General features: G+C 42.7%; 1 protein-coding gene across 1 annotated transcript in view; it reads left to right on the forward strand.

The window, feature by feature from the left end:
• Positions 1–19,016, forward strand: part of lpcat2 (lysophosphatidylcholine acyltransferase 2) — a 44,517-nt gene that overhangs the window by 17,539 nt on the left and 7,962 nt on the right. Inside the window, exons 4-11 of the mRNA XM_061877267.1 lie at positions 4,453–4,565; positions 4,734–4,794; positions 12,124–12,182; positions 12,361–12,395; positions 12,513–12,567; positions 15,322–15,404; positions 15,489–15,614; positions 15,689–15,842. Of these exons, the coding sequence (XP_061733251.1) occupies positions 4,453–4,565; positions 4,734–4,794; positions 12,124–12,182; positions 12,361–12,395; positions 12,513–12,567; positions 15,322–15,404; positions 15,489–15,614; positions 15,689–15,842 (686 nt within the window). The remainder of the gene's footprint in view (positions 1–4,452; positions 4,566–4,733; positions 4,795–12,123; positions 12,183–12,360; positions 12,396–12,512; positions 12,568–15,321; positions 15,405–15,488; positions 15,615–15,688; positions 15,843–19,016) is intronic.

The following is a 19,016-nucleotide window of genomic DNA, read 5'->3' on the forward strand; positions in this document are numbered from 1 at the left end:
CTCGGACTCAATGTCCAGCACCTCCCTCGTGACATGTTCAAAGATCTTCCGGAGGTGGGAATTGAAACTTTCTCTGACAGGAGACTTTGCCAGACGTTCCCAGCAGACCCTCACAATGCGTTTGGGCCTCCCAGGTCGGTCCGGCATCCTCCCCCACCATCGCAGCCAACTCACCACCAGTTGGTGATCGGTAGAAAGCTCCGCCCCTCTCTTCACCCGAGTGTCCAAAACATGAGGCCGCAAATCCGATGACACAACTACAAAGTTGATCATGGAACTGCGGCCTAGGGTGTCCTAGTGCCAAGTGCACATATGGACACCCTTATGTTTGAACATGGTGTTTGTTATGGACAAACTGTGACGAGCACAAAAGTCCAATAACAAAACACCACTCGGGTTCAGATCCGGGCGGCCATTCTTCCCAATCACGCCTCTCCAGGTTTCACTGTCGCTGCCAACGTGAGCGTTGAAGTCCCCCAGTAGGACAAGGGACTCACCCGGGGGAGCACTTTCCAGTACTCCCTCGAGTGCTCCTAAAAAGGGTGGGTACTCTGAACTGCTGTTTGGTGCGTAAGCACAAACAACAGTCAGCGCCGGTCCCCCCACCCTAAGGCGGAGGGAGGCTACCCTTTCGTCCACCGGGTTAAACTCCAACGTGCAGGCTTTGAGCCGGGGGGCAACAAGAATTGCCACCCCAGCCCGTCGCCTCTCACTGCCGGCAACGCCAGAGTGGAAGAGGGTCCAGTCCCTTTCGGGAGAAGTGGTTCCAGAGCCCTTGTTGTGCGTCGAAGTGAGTCCGACTATATCCAGCCGGATCTTCTCGACTTCGCGCACTAGCTCAGGCTCTTTCCCCCCCAGTGAGGTGACATTCCACGTCCCAAGAGCTAGCTTCTGTAGCCGAGGATCGGACCGCCAAGTGCCCTGCCTTCGGCTGCCGCCCAGCTCACATTGCACCCCACCTCTATGGCCCCTGCTACGGGTGGTGAGCCCATTGGAGGGGTGACCCATGTTGCCTCTTCGGGATCTGCCCGGCCGGGCCCCATGGGAACAGGCCCGGCCACCAGGCGCTCGCCATCGTGCCCCACCTCCGGGCCTGGCTCCAGAGGGAGGCCCCGGTGACCCGCGTCCAGGCGAGTGAAATCTGGGTCCATGTTTTTTCTTCTTCATAGAGGTCTTCGAGCTGCTCTTTGTCTGATCCCTCACCTAGAACCTGTTTGCCTTGAGAGACCCTACCAGGGGGCATAATGCTCCTGGACAACATAGCTCCTAGGATCATTGGGACACGCAAACTCCTCTACCACGATAAGGTGGCAGATCAGAGAGGAGGCATCATACACTTCTCCCGTCTAAATGCAAAACCTAGTAACTCACTTTTAGCTGATTTTGAGAAAACAAAGAAAAAACAATCTATCTTGATGCTGTCTTACAAAGATTTACAAAGTCATCAAACATATAGATGTTTTCTTGAGCTTTCATTTATTGCCGATTGAGCCATGGATTGAATCTGCTCTCATGAACGTGTGCCCTTTCTCCAGATATTTTATCACAATCCCGCTGGGCCCCATTCTGCGTTTGCACATTGGGCAAGAGCCGTGTACAGCGTCCAGTTTTTATTTTGACCTCCACAGTTATCTGCCCAAAAGAGTATGCAAGGGGAAGAATCAAAAACAATACATTTAATGAAGGTGCTTGCAACGTCCTGGGCCAATCTTCCAAATATCCCCTCGTGCCATAATATCACATAATCAGGTTGACCGTCGGCCCCCATTCGTGCAAATGTCTCATTAAAGACAATAAGGCGACTGACAAAGAAGCTCCGATTGGTCCCTTGAGATACTAGGGTTTTCTGTTGTATCTACGCGGTTATGTGGTAGTTGCTAGGTCCTGCCATGCGCGTAACAGCTTACTTACGGAACAAATTACAATATCGCATACACTAATGTAAAGCATATCACCTAGGAACTCCAAAATTAATATCAGCTCAGTTTTGACCAAAATTGAGTTACAGAGTTTTGCCTTTGGACGGGAGAGCTGCACTGGCATGGAAGGCAGGGTACACCCTGAACAAGTCGGTATCTCATCGCAAGGCCACCACAGATCGACAGACAAACATTCACACACTATGGCCAATTTAATGCATGTTATATAAAATGAATGTCGTGATAGTTCAATAATAAGGGTGCATTAATCAATTTAAGAATGTTTAACTACCGACGCCCCCTATCAAAAATGCTAAATGGCTTGTTCCACTAGATAGCACCAAATCTAACGTCGAAGACTTCCCTCAACACAGAAAACATAGTCATCAAAGCTCACTTTTAAGCATTTACACACAGCACCAAGATTTTAAAATCAGGGTGAGGTGATCACAACTAAGTAAAATATGTAATTCATGAATTTGTGACAGCATTGGAGAAAGTTTCACTTTTGCATATAAAAAAAAAAGACATTTGATTAAAGTTAGAAATGGCTGCGTCACTAGTTTTTAAAGACAGGTGAAGACTTAACCTACTGGAGATGCACTAATAATATCATCACACTTATAAAGATGTATAATGATTCCTATTGTCCACTGATGATCTTCTGTACTTTATACTCTAAAGCAGGGGTCTCAAACTCAATTTACCTGGGGGCCACAGGATGCAGAGTCTGGGTGAGGCTGGGACGCAAGAAAAGATTTGTTCAAAAAAATAATTTTAAATGTCTTTATTTTTATTTTCAACACAAAGTTAAATCAAAATATAAATGAACGAAATGAGAATTAAGTAAATGAATCAGTCATAAGTAATAAAAATAATAATTTGATTTCTCCAGTCAGCAACAATGTGTGAGGCAACGTAAATTAAACAATAAAAAAAAAAAACGAATAACGGTTTGAATTGGTCCAGGTTATCAGGGACTATTACTGACGGACAGGCGTCGTGGTGTGACTGCAGCCAGGCACGTAAGAAAACCCTCGTCTCCATGGCAACGTTTCTGTCACTTTCACTCATTTGCCGCTTTTCCACTAACGCAGGGGTAGGCAACCCAGAACGTTGAAAAAGCCATATTGGTCTCGGTGTTTCTCACAGGTCAGGCATCTATTTGTGGTGGTGTGGTCGGGCGGCGGTTGGGGCGCTCGCAGTGGCGGTGGCGATGACCTAGAAGAACGCGGAGTTGGAATATAATTACAACATTTTATGTACATATTTACAGTGGGGCAAAAAAGTATTTAGTCAGCCACCGATTGTGCAAGTTCTCCCACTTAAAATGATGACAGAGGTCTGTAATTTTTATCATAAGTACACTTCAACTGTGAGAGACAGAATGTGAAAAAAAATCCAGGAATTCACATTGTAGGAATTTTAAATAATTTATTTATTTATTTCACTCTCTGTCTCTCACAGTTGAAGTGTACCTATGATGAAAATTACAGACCTCTGTCATCATTTTAAGTGAGAGAACTTGCACAATCGGTGGCTGACTAAATACTTTTTTACCCCACTGTACATACATATTTATATAATATTTACATATTTATATAGTATGTAACTACAAGCTCCATTCACAGACAGAGTCCCATTGCTTTTATGAGCGGTCAAGCGAGTCAAAAGCCGAAAAAATAAATAAATAAATACAAATATTATTTTTTTATTTTTATTTTATTTTTATTTTTTTTGTGGCGGCCGTAATTCTTTCGTGGCGGGCCGCCACAAATAAATGAATGTGTGGGAAACCCTGGGTCTAGTGGAAAAGCGGCGAAATGTTTCTCTGCTTGAATCACGCAAGTGATGTCAATGTTTGGCCCTCAAGAGCCATATACCACCCCCTGATTGGTAGATTCCTTCAGCTCCGCACACAACACTGTCAAGCACCATTCATATAAAAGTTGCGGGCCACACTTACATTAAACTTTCATATTAAGGTGGGGGCCGCGAAATAACGTTTTGCGGGCCGCGTGTCTGAGACCCCTGCTCTAAAGTAAAGGAAAACCTGACAGATATGTATTCATCTTTAAGGAAATACTAATTATTTATATTAAAATTTTAACCACTTCATATTTAAATTGTGAGCATTTTTATTGATAGATTGTTAATCACATCTTTAAAAGGTCAAAAACACAATTTAGGTTTTTACGTGTGTTTTTAAGAAGTTGGTTTCAACAAAATCCATGCAATAGTTAGTATTTTAGTGCATCTAAACATACTTAGTGTGTGTATGGGGCGGCGGCGTTGGGTTTTGGGTGGGTTAGGGGTCCCTTTAGGAGGGGGAACGGGCTCAGAATGTGGTGCTGTGCCCCTGACTATACGCTGTGCACTTGTTAATACCACATTTGCTTCAGTTCCGAATTAAAACTGCAGGGGAAGCCTTAATGGACAAAAAACTGCTCCCGCTTATGGTGGTGCATCCGAACACTTTGTAAAAGATAATGTCTTCCTCATGTCTGATAAAGACGTATGTTCTTGGCTGCAGGGTTTGTACGCTGCCTCCAGCCGGTGCTGGTGTCCAGGAAAGACCCAGACTCGAGGAAAAACACCATCCAAGAAATCGACAGCAGGGCTAAATCAGGAGGCCGCTGGCCACAGGTCTGTAAAGAAAGGGGGAAAAAGTTTGAATACTGACTAAGAAGAGTTGCGGAGTTAAAGTTGAAGCTGGTTGCATCATTTCCTTTTGTGTGTAATCCTCTTTAAAAAGAATCTTGTCTAATATTTTGGATTACCAAACTGACTTGTCTCCGCTGATTTGTCCTTCAGGTATTGATATTTCCAGAGGGGACGTGTACAAATCGCTCATGTCTCATCACATTCAAACAAGGTAAGACATCACACACAAATGCAGCAACTAAATTGGATCAACATCACTTGTCCTTCTCCAGGGTATTTGCGGGGTCTTAAAAAGTCTTAAAGGTCTACTGAAATGAGATTTTCTTATTTAAACGGGGATAGCAGTTCCATTCTATGTGTCATACTTAATCATTTCGCGATATTCCCATATTTTTGCTGAAAGGATTTAGTAGAGAACATCGACGATAAAGTTCGCAACTTTTGGTGCTGATAAAAAAAGCCTTGTCTTTACCGGAAGTCGCAGACGATGATGTCACAGGGGTGAGGGCTCCTCACGTCCTCACATTGTTTATAATGGGAGCCTCCAGCAGCATGAGCTATTCGGACCGAGAAAACGACAATTTCCCCATTAATTTGAGCGAGGATGAAAGATTTATGGATGATGATATTGATAGCAAAGGACGAGAAAAAAAAAAGGCGATTGCATTGGGAAGGATTCAGATGTTTTTAGACACATTTACTAGGATCATTCTGGGAAATCCCTTATCTTTCTATTGTGTTGCTAGTGTTTTAGTGGGATTAAATAGGACCTGATAGTCGGCGAGGTGTGTCCACGGGGGTCTTGAGGCCAGTGTCTGAGGGAAGTCGACGGCAGATACAAGGACGGCGCAAACTCCACAGATCTCCGGTAAGAGATCTGTGGAGTTAAACACAATTTTCTCACAGAAACCTGCCGGTTGACAAGCTGTCTGGAAACATGTTTGCTTTACCGCTCTGATCCATAGTAAAGCTTCACCTCCGGAAATTTTGAACAAGGAATCACCGTGTGTTTGTGTGGCCAAAGGCTAAGGTTTCCCAACTCCATCTTTCTACTTTGACTTCTGCATTACTAGTTGAACAAATTGCAAAAGATTCAGCAACACAGATGTCCAGAATACTGTTTAATTGCGCGATGAAAAGAGACGACTTTTAGCCGCAAATGGTGCTGCGCTAATATTTCCTGACAGTCAATGACGTCACGCGCACACGTCATCATTCTGCGACGTTTTCAACAAGAAACTCCGCGGGAAATTTAAAATTGCAATTTAGTTAACTAAAGCGGCCGTATTGGCATGTGTTGCAATGTTAGTATTTCATCATTGATATATAAACTATCAGATTGCGTGGTCGGTAGTAGTGGGTTTCAGTAGGCCTTTAAATCCAACAATTTAAATTTAGTAATGATGGATTCAATTTATATAGCGCTTTTCTATACACTCAAAGCGCTTCACAGAGAAGTGAGAACCCATCATTCATTCACACTTGGTGGTGGTAAACTACATTTGTAGCCACAGCTGTCCTGGGGTAGACTTGATGGAGGTGTGGCTGCCAGTTTGCGCCTACGGCCCCTGAGACCACCACCCATCATTCATTCGCCAGTGTGAGGGGCACTGGGGGAAAGGGTGAAGGGTCCTGCCCAAGGACACAACAGCAGGGATTTTGGATGGCAAGTGGCGGGGAGCAAACCTGCAACCCTCAGGTTTCTGGCAATGCCGCTCTAAATTGAAGGCCTTAAAATGTCTAAAATTCTCCTAAAATCTCATAAAAGTTCTTGAATGCGATTTTGAAAAGTCTTTTAAAAATGTATTCACGTTACTTTTATTTAAAACACATGCATAAACTTTAGTCTTGGAACACCGCAGAGGCCACCACAGTGTATATGTTTCTTTTAGTTTTTATTCATAGCTGTATGTAGAAGTGGCTGGTTGCATCAGCTCCGTTACTTTAATGTCTTTCATGTCCTTTGTGTTCTTTGAAGTTTGATGTTTCCCTCTTACACACATGTAAAAGGGATGTGTAATATGGCTATGAGTTGTTTTTTTCCCTTAGCCTCAGTCTGGACCCCCTCTCCAGGGCCCAGGCTTAGACCGATTTTTTTAATTTTATTTTAATCTTCTATGTTTTTCTCCCATTCCCCCCCACTTGTTTGCCTGTATTTCACCTTTTTTGTTAGGGACGCTGGAAGCCGCCAGCCCCATCAGCCATCCTGTTCTGTCTCCCTGTAATGTTTGTCCGATCTTGAATGGGATTTTGTGGAACATTTTAATTCTCCTAAAGGAACTCTCCTGACGGAATAAATAAAGTACTATCTAATCTTAATGTTTAAATTGTTGAGGATCCTATTACGTAATTACAAAATGGAACAAAAGGAGGCTACCTGTGCTACCCCGGTCGGAATTTATCGCATATCAGGTAGTATGGTGTGCGTGCGCAGGGGTGTGTTGTTACAGTTTAGCATAGCCGTGGAGAAAACTAAATGAAAGCCCACAGCAAAGCCGAACTGCATGCATAAGATAAGATAGGTAACTACAAGTTTAAAGGGGAACATTATCACCAGACCTATGTAAGCGTCAATACCGTGATGTTGCAGAAAAAAGACCATATATATATTTTTAACCGATTTCCGAACTCTAAATGGGTGAATTTTGGCGAATTAAACGCCTTTCTATTATTTGCACTCGGAGCGATAACGTCACAACTTGACGTCACATAGGTAGTCAATCCGCCATTTTCTCAAACACATTACAAACACCAAGTCAAATCAGATCTATTATTTTCCGTTTTTTCGACTGTTTTCCGTACCTTGGAGACATCATGCCTCGTCGGTGTGTTGTCGGAGGGTGTAACAACACGATCAGGGACAGATTCAAGTTGTCTTACGTGGAGTGTGCATCGATTACCACGGCATGCTAATCGATGCTAACATGCTATTTAGGCTAGCTGTATGTACATTTGTAGCCATATTTGCATCCAGCGTTTCCCTCCACCCACATTTAATGCCAAACAAACACTTACCAATCGACAGATTTAAGTTGCTCCTGCACATTTTACCGGCGATTCTAATTGATGTATGGATATCCTGCGACACTCAATCGTTGGTTAGAAGGGGATCGCCGAATAGCGTCAATAGCTATTTGCTCAATAGCTTTAGTTTCTTCTTCAGTGTCGTTTTCGTTGTCTGCCTCCATACTCCAACCATCCGTTTCAATACATTCGTAATCTTTTGAATCGCTTAAGCCGCTGAAATCCAAGTCTGAATCCGAGCTAATGTCGCTATTTCTTGCTGTGCTATCCGCCATGTTTGTTTGTATTGGCATCACTGAATGATGTCACAGGAAAATGGACGGTGGCTTCACAGATAGCGAAAATCAGGCACTTTAAAGCCTTTTTTCGGGATATTCCATGATGGGTAAAATTGTGAAAAAAACTTCAAAAAATAAAATAGGCCACTGGGAACTGATTTTTATTGGCTTTAACCCTACTGAAATTGTGATAATGTTCCCCTTTAAGGATTTGTAACACTAGAACGTTTAATTTAATGCATGTGTGAAGCCAGTGGGTGGAAATGTATTGAGTGTTTAGGACCTGGATGAGGAGACATCGAAGAAGGAAGCGTTTGTAAACATTGCGGTGAAAAAGGAATGGGATGACAATATGAAAGTCAAAAATCTGGAACAAGTCTGTGTTTAACGCTGCTGAAACGCTACAAACACTTGCAAAACTATACAAGGATCAACTTTGTGCAAATACTGTACAGTAGTAGTACTGTAGATGTGTTTATCTGTTTGCACTATTCTGACAGCTGAAAAAAACACTGCCAAAGTAAACCATTTAGTTTTAGCAGAGATGTTAACAGTCCCATTCACAAACAATATATTGTTGAGCTTTCTTTTACCATTGCTGATGTTCTGGTTGTTATATGAAAATATGTTATATGGGAGAACTTTGAACATGTCACGAGGGAGGTGCGGGACATTGAGTCCGAGTGGACCATGTTCCGAACCTCTATTGTCGAGGCGGCTGATTGGAGCTGTGGCCGCAAGGTTGTTGGTGCCTGTCGTGGCGGTAATCTCAGAACCCGTTGGTGGACACCAGCAGTGAGGGATGCCGTCAAGCTGAAGAAGGAGTCCTATCGGGTTCTTTTGGCTCATAGGACTCCGGAGGCAGTGGACGGGTACCGACGGGCCAAGCGGTGTGCAGCTTTAGCGGTCGCGGAGGCAAAAACTCGGACATGGGAAGAGTTCGGGGAAGCCATGGAAAACGACTTCCGGACGGCTTCGAAGCGATTCTGGACCACCATACGGCGCCTCAGGAAGGGGAAGCAGTGCACTATCAACACCGTGTATGGTGCGGATGGTGTTCTGCTGACTTCGACTGCGGATGTTGTGGATCGGTGGAGGGAATACTTCGAAGACCTCCTCAATCCCACCAACACGTCTTTCTTTGAGGAAGCGGTGCCTGGGGAATCTGTAGTGGACTCTCCTATTTCTGGGGCTGAGGTCGCTGAGGTAGTTAAACAGCTCCTCGGCGGCAAGGCCCCGGGGGTGGATGAGATCCGCCCGGAGTTCCTTAAGGCTCTGGATGCTGTGGGGCTGTCTTGGTTGACAAGACTCTGCAGCATCGCGTGGACATCGGGGGCGGTACCTCTGGATTGGCAGACCGGGGTGGTGGTCCCTCTCTTTAAGAAGGGGGACCGGAGGGTGTGTTCCAACTATCGTGGGATCACACTCCTCAGCCTTCCCGGTAAGGTTTATTCAGGTGTACTGGAGAGGAGGCTTCGCCGGATAGTCGAACCTCGGATTCAGGAGGAACAGTGTGGTTTTCGTCCTGGTCGTGGAACTGTGGACCAGCTCTATACTCTCGGCAGGGTTCTTGAGGGTGCATGGGAGTTTGCCCAACCAGTCTACATGTGCTTTGTGGACTTGGAGAAGGCATTCGACCGTGTCCCTCGGGAAGTCCTGTGGGGAGTGCTCAGAGAGTATGGGGTATCGGAATGTCTTATTGTGGCAGTCCGCTCCCTGTATGATCAGTGTCAGAGCTTGGTCCGCATTGCTGGCAGTAAGTCGGACACGTTTCCAGTGAAGGTTGGACTCCGCCAAGGCTGTCCTTTGTCACCGATTCTGTTCATAACTTTTATGGACAGAATTTCTAGGCGCAGCCAAGGCGCTGAGGGGTTCCGGTTTGGTGGCCACGGGATTAGGTCTCTGCTTTTTGCAGATGATGTAGTCCTGATGGCTTCATCTGGCCGGGATTTTCAGCTCTCACTGGATCGGTTCGCAGCCGAGTGTGAAGCGACCGGAATGAGAATCAGCACCTCCAAGTCCGAGTCCATGGTTCTCGCCCGGAAAAGGGTGGAGTGCCATCTCCGGGTTGGGGAGGAGACCCTGCCCCAAGTGGAGGAGTTCAAGTACCTAGGAGTCTTGTTCACGAGTGGGGGAAGAGTGGATCGTGAGATCGACAGGCGGATCGGTGCGGCGTCTTCAGTAATGCGGACGTTGTATCGATCCGTTGTGGTGAAGAAGGAGCTGAGCCGGAAGGCAAAGCTCTCAATTTACCGGTCGATCTACGTTCCCATCCTCACCTATGGTCATGAGCTTTGGGTCATGACCGAAAGGATAAGATCACGGGTACAAGCGGCCGAAATGAGTTTCCTCCGCCGGGTGGCGGGGCTCTCCCTTAGAGATAGGGTGAGAAGCTCTGCCATCCGGTAGGAGCTCAACGTAAAGCCGCTGCTCCTCCACATCGAGAGGAGCCAGATGAGGTGGTTCGGGCATCTGGTCAGGATGCCACCCGAACGCCTCCCTAGGGATGTGTTTAGGGCACGTCCAGCTGGTAGGAGGCCACGGGGAAGACCCAGGACACGTTGGGAAGACTAAGTCTCCCGGCTGGCCTGGGAACGCCTCGGGATCCCCCGGGAAGAGCTAGACGAAGTGGCTGGAGATAGGGAAGTCTGGGCTTCCCTGCTTAGGCTGCTGCCCCCGCGACCCGACCTCGGATAAGCGGAAGATGATGGATGGATGGATGGATGGATGTTCTGGTTGTTATATGAAAACACTTGATAGGAGCACTAAAGGTGGGGGAATAGTCGATTCTTAGATGCATCGCAATTCGGACGTGGAAGATAATCAAATCGATTAGTAAACGTCAATAGTCAATAATCGATGTATTTATTGTAAATAAAGTAATGGAGACCGTTCTAAAATTTGGCTGATTGCAGCGAACTAACCTCACCGAGAGGTCTGACCAACATCTTTATTATTTGGCACTAATGGCCCAGTTTTGCTCCAATTTTCACTAAGTTAATAAATGTGGGAATTAACGTAACTGTTTCGTATTCCAAATTATTATTTTAAAGTTGCAAATGATAAACACTTTTTTAACGAAGTAAACTAAATTTAATAATGCATCCACATAGATCAGTGGTCGGCAACCTAAAATGTTGAAAGAGCCATATTGGACCAAAAACACAGGAACAAATCTGTATGGAGCCGCAAAAAATTAAAAGCCATATTACATACAGATAGTGTCATGAGATATAAATTGAATTATGACGACTTAAAAGAAACTAAATGAGCTCAAATACAGCTACAAATGAGGCATATCGATGCAATATGTACATACAGCTAGCCTAAATAGCATGTTAGCATCGATTAGCTTACAGTCATGCAGTGACCAAATATGTCTAATTAGCACTCCACATAAGTCAACATCAACAAAACTCACCTTTGTGCATTCATGTGCAAGGTTATAAGTTTGGTGGACAAAATGAGACAGAAAAAGAAGTGGCATAAAACACGTCTTAGAAAGTCGGAGAAAGTTATACATGTAAACAAACTGTGTTGAGTTCAAGGACCGCCAAAATTAGTAGGACAAAACGGTGCTCGCCAAACACTCGAATCAGTGAGGCATGTTTAATATAAACAGTGTGCTTTATAGCAATTAGAGAGGTTTGTATCATGTTTGTCCTCCTACAGAAACCAAATTAAAACAAAAAATATGTTTTTTTCCCCTCATCATTTCCTTTTTTCATATATTTTTGAAAAAGCTCCAGAGAGCCACTGGGGCGGCGCTAAAGAGCCGCATGAGGCTCCAGAGCCGCTGGTTGCCGACCCCTGACATGGATAAAATGCATCAATTTTTTAAATCGAATTGTATTTCTCTAATTGTAATCGAATCGTGAGGTGCCCAAAGATTCCCACCTCTGATGAGCACACTGCACATTTTGCATGAAACCACTTCTATGGCAATCTGAAAAATGGCTGTTCAAATGTTTGCTGATATTTTTTTCAATTAGTTTACATTAGAGAAGCTTCTGGTGTTTTAAGTTAGTTTAACCACTTTTTTTTCAATGTGAAAGAGCAGTGAATGCATTCATATACTTACAATTCATTCTGGCCCTCTGATGTTTCTTTCTCTTTGTACTTTTTTGTCTGTATGAATGTGAAATGGTCCTGATTTTTTTGCAATATTGTCTTAAAGTCTTAAATTTGACTTGTTGAAACCTCCAGAGACCCTGTTCTTAAATAAGTTCTATTCTTAGGTGCCTTTATTCCAGGCGTCCCCGTGCAGCCTGTGATTTTGAGATACCCCAACAAACTAGTAAGTGTGCAACCACAATAATGGACATCTTCTTCTATGACAATGTCAGTTAAAACTGAACATCATTATCCGTTTAAAGGCAGAATTTATCGATTCATCTCTTGTTAGATCTCTGTAAGAAGTTCAGGTTCAACAAGTTGGTTCATTTTGTTGTATTTGTCTCTTTCCTGCCGTGCAGGATACAGTGACGTGGACCTGGCAAGGTTTCAGCTCGTAAGTATTCTCCTATCAGGGCTTGTTTATTCTTAGATAACAGCCATAAACATAAATAAGTCATTGTGTTGCTGCTGTTTACATAAATACATGATGTCTTGATCAAATCATGTGTAGGAGGACCCTTCTGCTTTTAACACTGTGCCAGCTTTACACCACGGTGGAGATTGAGGTAACAAACCTTATCCCAAATGCTGTTTGACTGAATGATCTTTATTGTCATTGTACGTGCGGAACGAACGAAGAAAAATCTATATTGGTAACTTCAATTAATCCAGGTTTTTGATTATTATTTTTTTTTTTTTCATATTGTTGTGGCCTAAAATGCATACATTTACGGAAGCTTTTTTCAGTAGGTTGTGAAAAAAGGTGTAATTTATTGAGGTTTTTTTCCCCCACTAACATTGAATCAAACTCAAACCTGTGATTTAATTAATTAGTTATGTGTTCATTGTAACCTTAACTACACAATGCACAGGATTTCTGGAAAACAAATTGATGTTTTACTCCTTTAATACTACACAGACTCAAAGATCTGAAACGTTTACTATATACACACACAATACCTATTCGTCTCAAATATTGTTCACAAATCTGTCTAATTGTATGTTAGTGTGCATTTGTTCTTTGCCGAGATAATGCATCGCACCTAAGGTGTGGCATTACAAGATGCTGATTATTGCATAGGTGTGCCTTAGGCTGCCCACAATAAAAGGCCACAGTTTTGCTTTATTGGAGCTCTGGGGGGGGAACCAACATTTGTTTCACTCGGTGCAACACATTTCATTGGCATAGAGTTGATCAGTTTGTTGATTGTGGCCTGTGCAATGTCGGTCCACTTCTATTCAATGGCTTTGCCAAGTTGCTGGATATTGGCAGGAACTAGAACGCGCTGTCGTATAAGACGATCCACAGCATCCTAAACATGGTCAATGGGTGACATGACCAGTGAATATGCTGGCCATGCACGAACTGGGATGTTTTCAGTTTCCAAGAATTGTGTATCGATTTTTGCATCATAGGGCTGTGTATTGTCATTCTGCAACATGAGGAGATGGTCTCTGCTGAATTGTATAACAATGGGCCTTAGAAACTTGTCACGGTATCTCTGTGTATTCAAAATGCCATCAATAAAATGCACTTGTGTTCAGTGTCCATAACAAATGCCTGCCTCTACCATAACCCCACCCCCACCATGGGCTACTTCATTTACAACGTTGACATCAGCAAACTGCTCTCCAACACAACCCCCCACACGCTGTCTGCCATCTGCCCTGAACAGTGAAAACCGGTATTCAACGTACTAGTCGCCATCGAATGTGAGCATTTGCCAACTCAAGTTGGTTATGACCACAAATTGCCGTCAGCTCAAGACCCCAATGAGGACGACGAGCAATGCAGATGAGCTTCCATTGAGATGGTATGCAAATCAATAGTTGCAGGAGCTGTTAGGGTAGCTGGTCTCAGACAATCATGGAGTTGCACCTGCTGGATATGGAGGTCTTTAGCTGGTGTGGTTACACATGGTCTGCGGTTGTGAGGCCGGTTGGATGTACTGCCAAATTATTTGAAACGCCTTTGGAAACTTCGTGGTAGAGAAATTAACATTCAATTCACGGGCCACATCTCTGGTGGACATTCCTGCACTCAGCATGCCAACTGCACACTTACTCAAACTTGAGACATCTGTCGTATTGTACTGTGTGATAAAACCACACATTTCAGAGTGGCCTTTTATTGTGGGCAGCCTAAGGCACACTTGTGCAATAATCATGCTGTTTAATCAGCATCTTGATATGCCACACGTGTGAGGTGGAATAGATGATCTTGGCAAAGGAGAAATGCTCACCAACACAGATTTGTGAACAATATTTGAGAGGTCTTTTGAGTGCGTATCGTAAAAGTTTGAGTTAAACTCACGAAAAATGGAAGCAATAACAAAAGTGTTGCAGTTATATTTTTGTTCGATGTACTACATTACCCAAAAAGCTTAGTTGTATAGACAAGAACCAAGATTAGGTTTAAATTATGCGTGAGAACAACAGTTGTGCGGTTTGTGCATTAGAAAGTTTATAAATGTTACATGTCCTTGTTTTCGTCTACACAAGAAACAAACATATGTTTTGATTGGACGCTATTCAGAGACAAATTCAATTGGCGAAAATCACGCTGATTGGCCAAAACATGCGGTGAAGACAAAATAGCAAAGCGGTCCATCGTTTGCAGATATTTGTTGAATTGGCGAGGTTGCGAAACCACAAAACTACCTCCTCAAATAGTGGCCTCTGCTTCGATAGATACTGTGCCCCAATAATGAACTTGAAATCATTGATGAAACGAAAAATAAATAGTGGTGGCATAATGCCATTAGATGTTTTTGCTGCGATAGCAAAGAAGACTTTGTGTATGTAAAGCTGAGGTTTACAAAGGAGTTTATAGAGAAAAATTATTCTATGTTGCATTAATTTTACACGGGTTATATTGTTTTATGTATTTTTTTTATTAAGTGTCCTTAATAAAAATAAGATATAGTAAAATATTTTTGTATGGGATTTCATTGTATGTTGCATGTATGCATTTCAAATGATTAAAACATGTTAATCAGATTAATCAGTTTACAAATGAATTAATCATCACGCAGCAGTACCGTTGATGTGTCAGACTCTGTAATGCTATACTACCCTCCACCTGATATCAACAAAGAGGTGTGGCTTTATTATTTTTTACTTATTTAGTTAAATAAATCACTTACTGTTATTAACAGCCCTAATTATTCTGTTCAAATAATTATGTAACATTTGTATAGTAAACATGTCTGCAGTTAAGTAAATAAATGACCCTGGCTACTGTATTGGCAAATACGGTAGGCAGTATGTTTTTATAGCTGAAACATGTCTACTTGACCTTATTCTTGCATGTTTTTCAGTTCTTGCCACCTCACATCCCCACAGAGGAAGAGAAAAAAAGTCCTGCTTTGCTAGCCAGCAGGGTGAGACACATCATGGCCAGGTAAGTAAAGAATCCCGTGCATGGAATCAAACTCTCGTCTTTTTTAGCCGTCCTTGTGTGACGTGTGTGTGACGCTGTTTCCAGGGCGCTGGGAGTCCCCGTGACAGACCACACGTACGAGGACTGCCGCCTGATGATCTCTGCTGGGGAGCTGACACTCCCTATGGAGGCCGGCTTGGTGGAATTCACCAAAATCAGTCGCAAGCTCAAGTAAGACCCAATTGATTAGAATCGCACCGCTTTGAGACAAATTTTGTCTGAACCTGTCGGCTGCTCCTCGTTAGCTTGAAGTGGGACAACGTGAGAAAGGAGTTGGACGGTTTCGCCGCCATGGCCAGCTCATGTAAAGGAGGACGCATCACCATTAAGGAGTTTGCCAGCTTCCTCAAACTCCCCGTCAGCCCCGCCCTACAGGAGCTCTTTGCCCTGTTTGACAGGGTAAGGCGACCATACGTCACAAACTGACTACAGCTAGTTCGAAGTACCGTATTTTTCGGACTATAAATCGCAGTTTTTTTCATAGTTTGGCCAGGGGTGCGACATATACTCCGGAGCAACTTATGTGTGAAATTATTAACACATTACCGTAAAATATCAAATAATATTATTTATCACATTCGCGGAAGAGATGAAGAAAATGTCACACACACGTCAGCAATCGTCACATACACGTCAACCAATAAGAATTTGGCGGGGGAGGGTCATGGCAGAAGTGCATTGTGGGTCATGGAATGCTAACTGCTATATGATATATGCTACTGCCATAGCTATTAAAATGGATCATTTCATCGTTGGCGGTAACTTATAAAAACCGAGAAGGGCTGAACAAAAATGGCACTGAAAAGGAAATCATGTACTACAGATTACAAGATGGACGTAGTGAAATATGCAGCAGAAAACGACAAGAGGAAGCGGCGCATACTTTGGAGTTGGCAGAGTTGTTTAGAAGCGACATCGAAGAAGAAGATTTCATGGGATTTAGCAATTAGGAGTGACAGATTGTTTCGTAAACGTACAGCATGTTTTTTATGTTATAGTTATTTGAATGACTCTTACCATAATATGTTACGTTAACATACCAGGCACCTTCTCAGTTGGTTATTTATGTGTCATATAACGTACACTTATTCAGCCTGTTGTTCACTATTCTTTTTTATTTTTTATTTTAAATTGCCTTTCAAATGTCTATTATTGATGTTGGATTTTATCAAATAAATTTCCCCCAAAAATGCGACTTATACTCCAGTGCTACGTGTATATGTTTTTGTTCCTTCTTCCTACATTTTCGGCAGTTGCGACATATACTCCGGAGCTACTTATAATCCGAAAAATACGGTAACTCAGAATAACCTGAGTGCGCTGCTTGCACTAGTTTGCTATCAAAAGAAGGGATTTAGCTTGGAAGTTGATCTATATTCACTTCAAGTAAGTGCAGTATAATGCTGATTTAAAAAAAAATCATGGACACAATAGTTCAGAACATTAGCAAAGACATTTTTTTCCAGTCTTTAAATAATATAAATGTAAATAAAACTTGATTTAACTTTTTTCTATAGTTCAAAGCCATTGAACTGGCGGCCTTAGGGCCAAATCCAGCCTCGAGTGACACCATATCGGCCCCCATATTCAATCCAAAACTTGGGAGACAAACATTTTTGGAGCAAATTCCTAAAAAAAATTATAGAGCTCCTGTTGTATGGAGGAACTTGGACCATTGTAAACACATTGGCAAATCCCTTTTTATTGACATTTTAACCTTGTCAGCAAACATACAACACTGGGGTGCAAACTTGTGATTTACATAACTAAGGCGTTTCTCAAGCACTCCTTTAAGTCCTCTCCTTTTTGGCAGTTGTACATTTTTTTTTTGGTAATGTGATTTATGTAACTAAGATGCAGTCAATAGTCATTCAAAAGCTCAACTTATTTAGTCATACTAGTGGTGTTCCCCAAGGTTCCATTTGAAGTCCTCTCTTTTTAATCTTTTAGTCTATTCAACTAGTGGTTCGCAAGTTCAGTTCAAAGACACACATTTTGCCAGCAAATTCTTAAAAACACTAGTGATGTCCCAAAGATGATCTTTGACTATAATGTTGGCAAAAGGTCGTGAAAAACAGAAGAGCGCTCCTGTAACTTTGATAAAATAAATAGACCAAAAGCAAAAGTCTACTGTGGAGGACGCTGGTCCTCCGAATATACAAAATAAGACTAATAGTTAAGGGAGAAGTCTGCTCCCAAGTCCTTTCTGGAAATGTGGCCCCCAAAATAATTTAGTTGAATATACCCGATGCAGTTGGTCACGGAAATGTAACCCCTAATGTTTAACTAGATTATATGTCATACACTTGTATTGTAATTGTATATACATTGCTAAAGAAAAAGCAAAGACTGCATTATTTGACCCATGGGACCACATTTTCTGTAAATTTAGGCCATGTGTGAAATTTTGAATTATTTGGGTTCCACAGGTTTTCAGCTTTAAGGGAAACTGCACTTTTTTTTTAGAATGTTGCCTTTTTTTCACAATCATTATTATTAAATGTTTTGCTTTCTAACATAAAAATTGGCTTGTTCTCAGTGGCTAGCAATATAGCCAATGGAAGCAATCAATTCTACTTCTAATTCGCTCTAAAATGCATTCAAAAACAGTCAACAATACTTAATTTATGTTCCGTAACCTGTTTAATTGTCATGATCCTCTACTTGGATCATGTCATGTTATGGTTTGGTTCTGTTTTTTGTTTTGTTATCACATCCTGTTTAAGGATTTGACGTCCTTAGTTCCTGGTGGCACTTCCTGTTTTGTTTCCGTTGCCATAGTAACGTATTAGTGTCACCTGCCTTGTGTTTTTTGTCGCGCACCTGCCTTTTGATTATTCCTCGCTATTTAAACCTGCCTTGGTTGTCATTCGGTCTCGCAGTCTACAACTTGCTTCGATGCAACAGGTGACGTCGCTATCCCTCATTGTGGTAAAAGACTCTTTGTATTTGTTAGCTTCCAGGCTATTCCTTTGTTTGTGTTCCTAGCTCACATGCTAGCGCTTTCTGTTCCTTCTAGCTCCCATGCTAGTTCTGTTGGTTTTGTCTGTAGTGCCTTGTGCAAGTCTTTTTGTTCTTAGTCTATTTTTGTAGTTGTAAATAAATCATCATTACTACCTTCACGCTGTGTCCATTATCCGCCTGCACCTCGAGAGAACGCAACCGCATCACCACAATGCCAGCTAAACGTCACAATAATAACCAAGCTGTAGCAACACCAATCTGTACTGACTGAAACAAATGAACAATCACATTCCAGTATCTATAAAGTATTAGCCCTCATTTCATGTTTTGTTTGTACACGGCATGCCAGACAGCGTATGTATTGTAGTTGTAATGACACGCATGGCGTGCTGCGTGTATCATGATCAATATTAAAGTGAGTCACTGGATGGACAGTTGGTCGTCTAGTCCAGCTGGCCGGGTACGTTTCCTGTTGATTTTGGGTAAGCAATCCATTTATGTCTAAATAGCTTGTCTCCAAGTTCCATATTTATAGCATCAAAATTGTTGTCATTCTACCCTCTCTCGGCTTCCGTCTGCTCCAAGGTGTAACTCTTCGAATACTACGTG

The sequence above is a fragment of the Nerophis ophidion genome, linkage group LG02 (assembly GCF_033978795.1).
Source record: "Nerophis ophidion isolate RoL-2023_Sa linkage group LG02, RoL_Noph_v1.0, whole genome shotgun sequence".
NCBI classification, from domain to species: domain Eukaryota; kingdom Metazoa; phylum Chordata; class Actinopteri; order Syngnathiformes; family Syngnathidae; genus Nerophis; species Nerophis ophidion.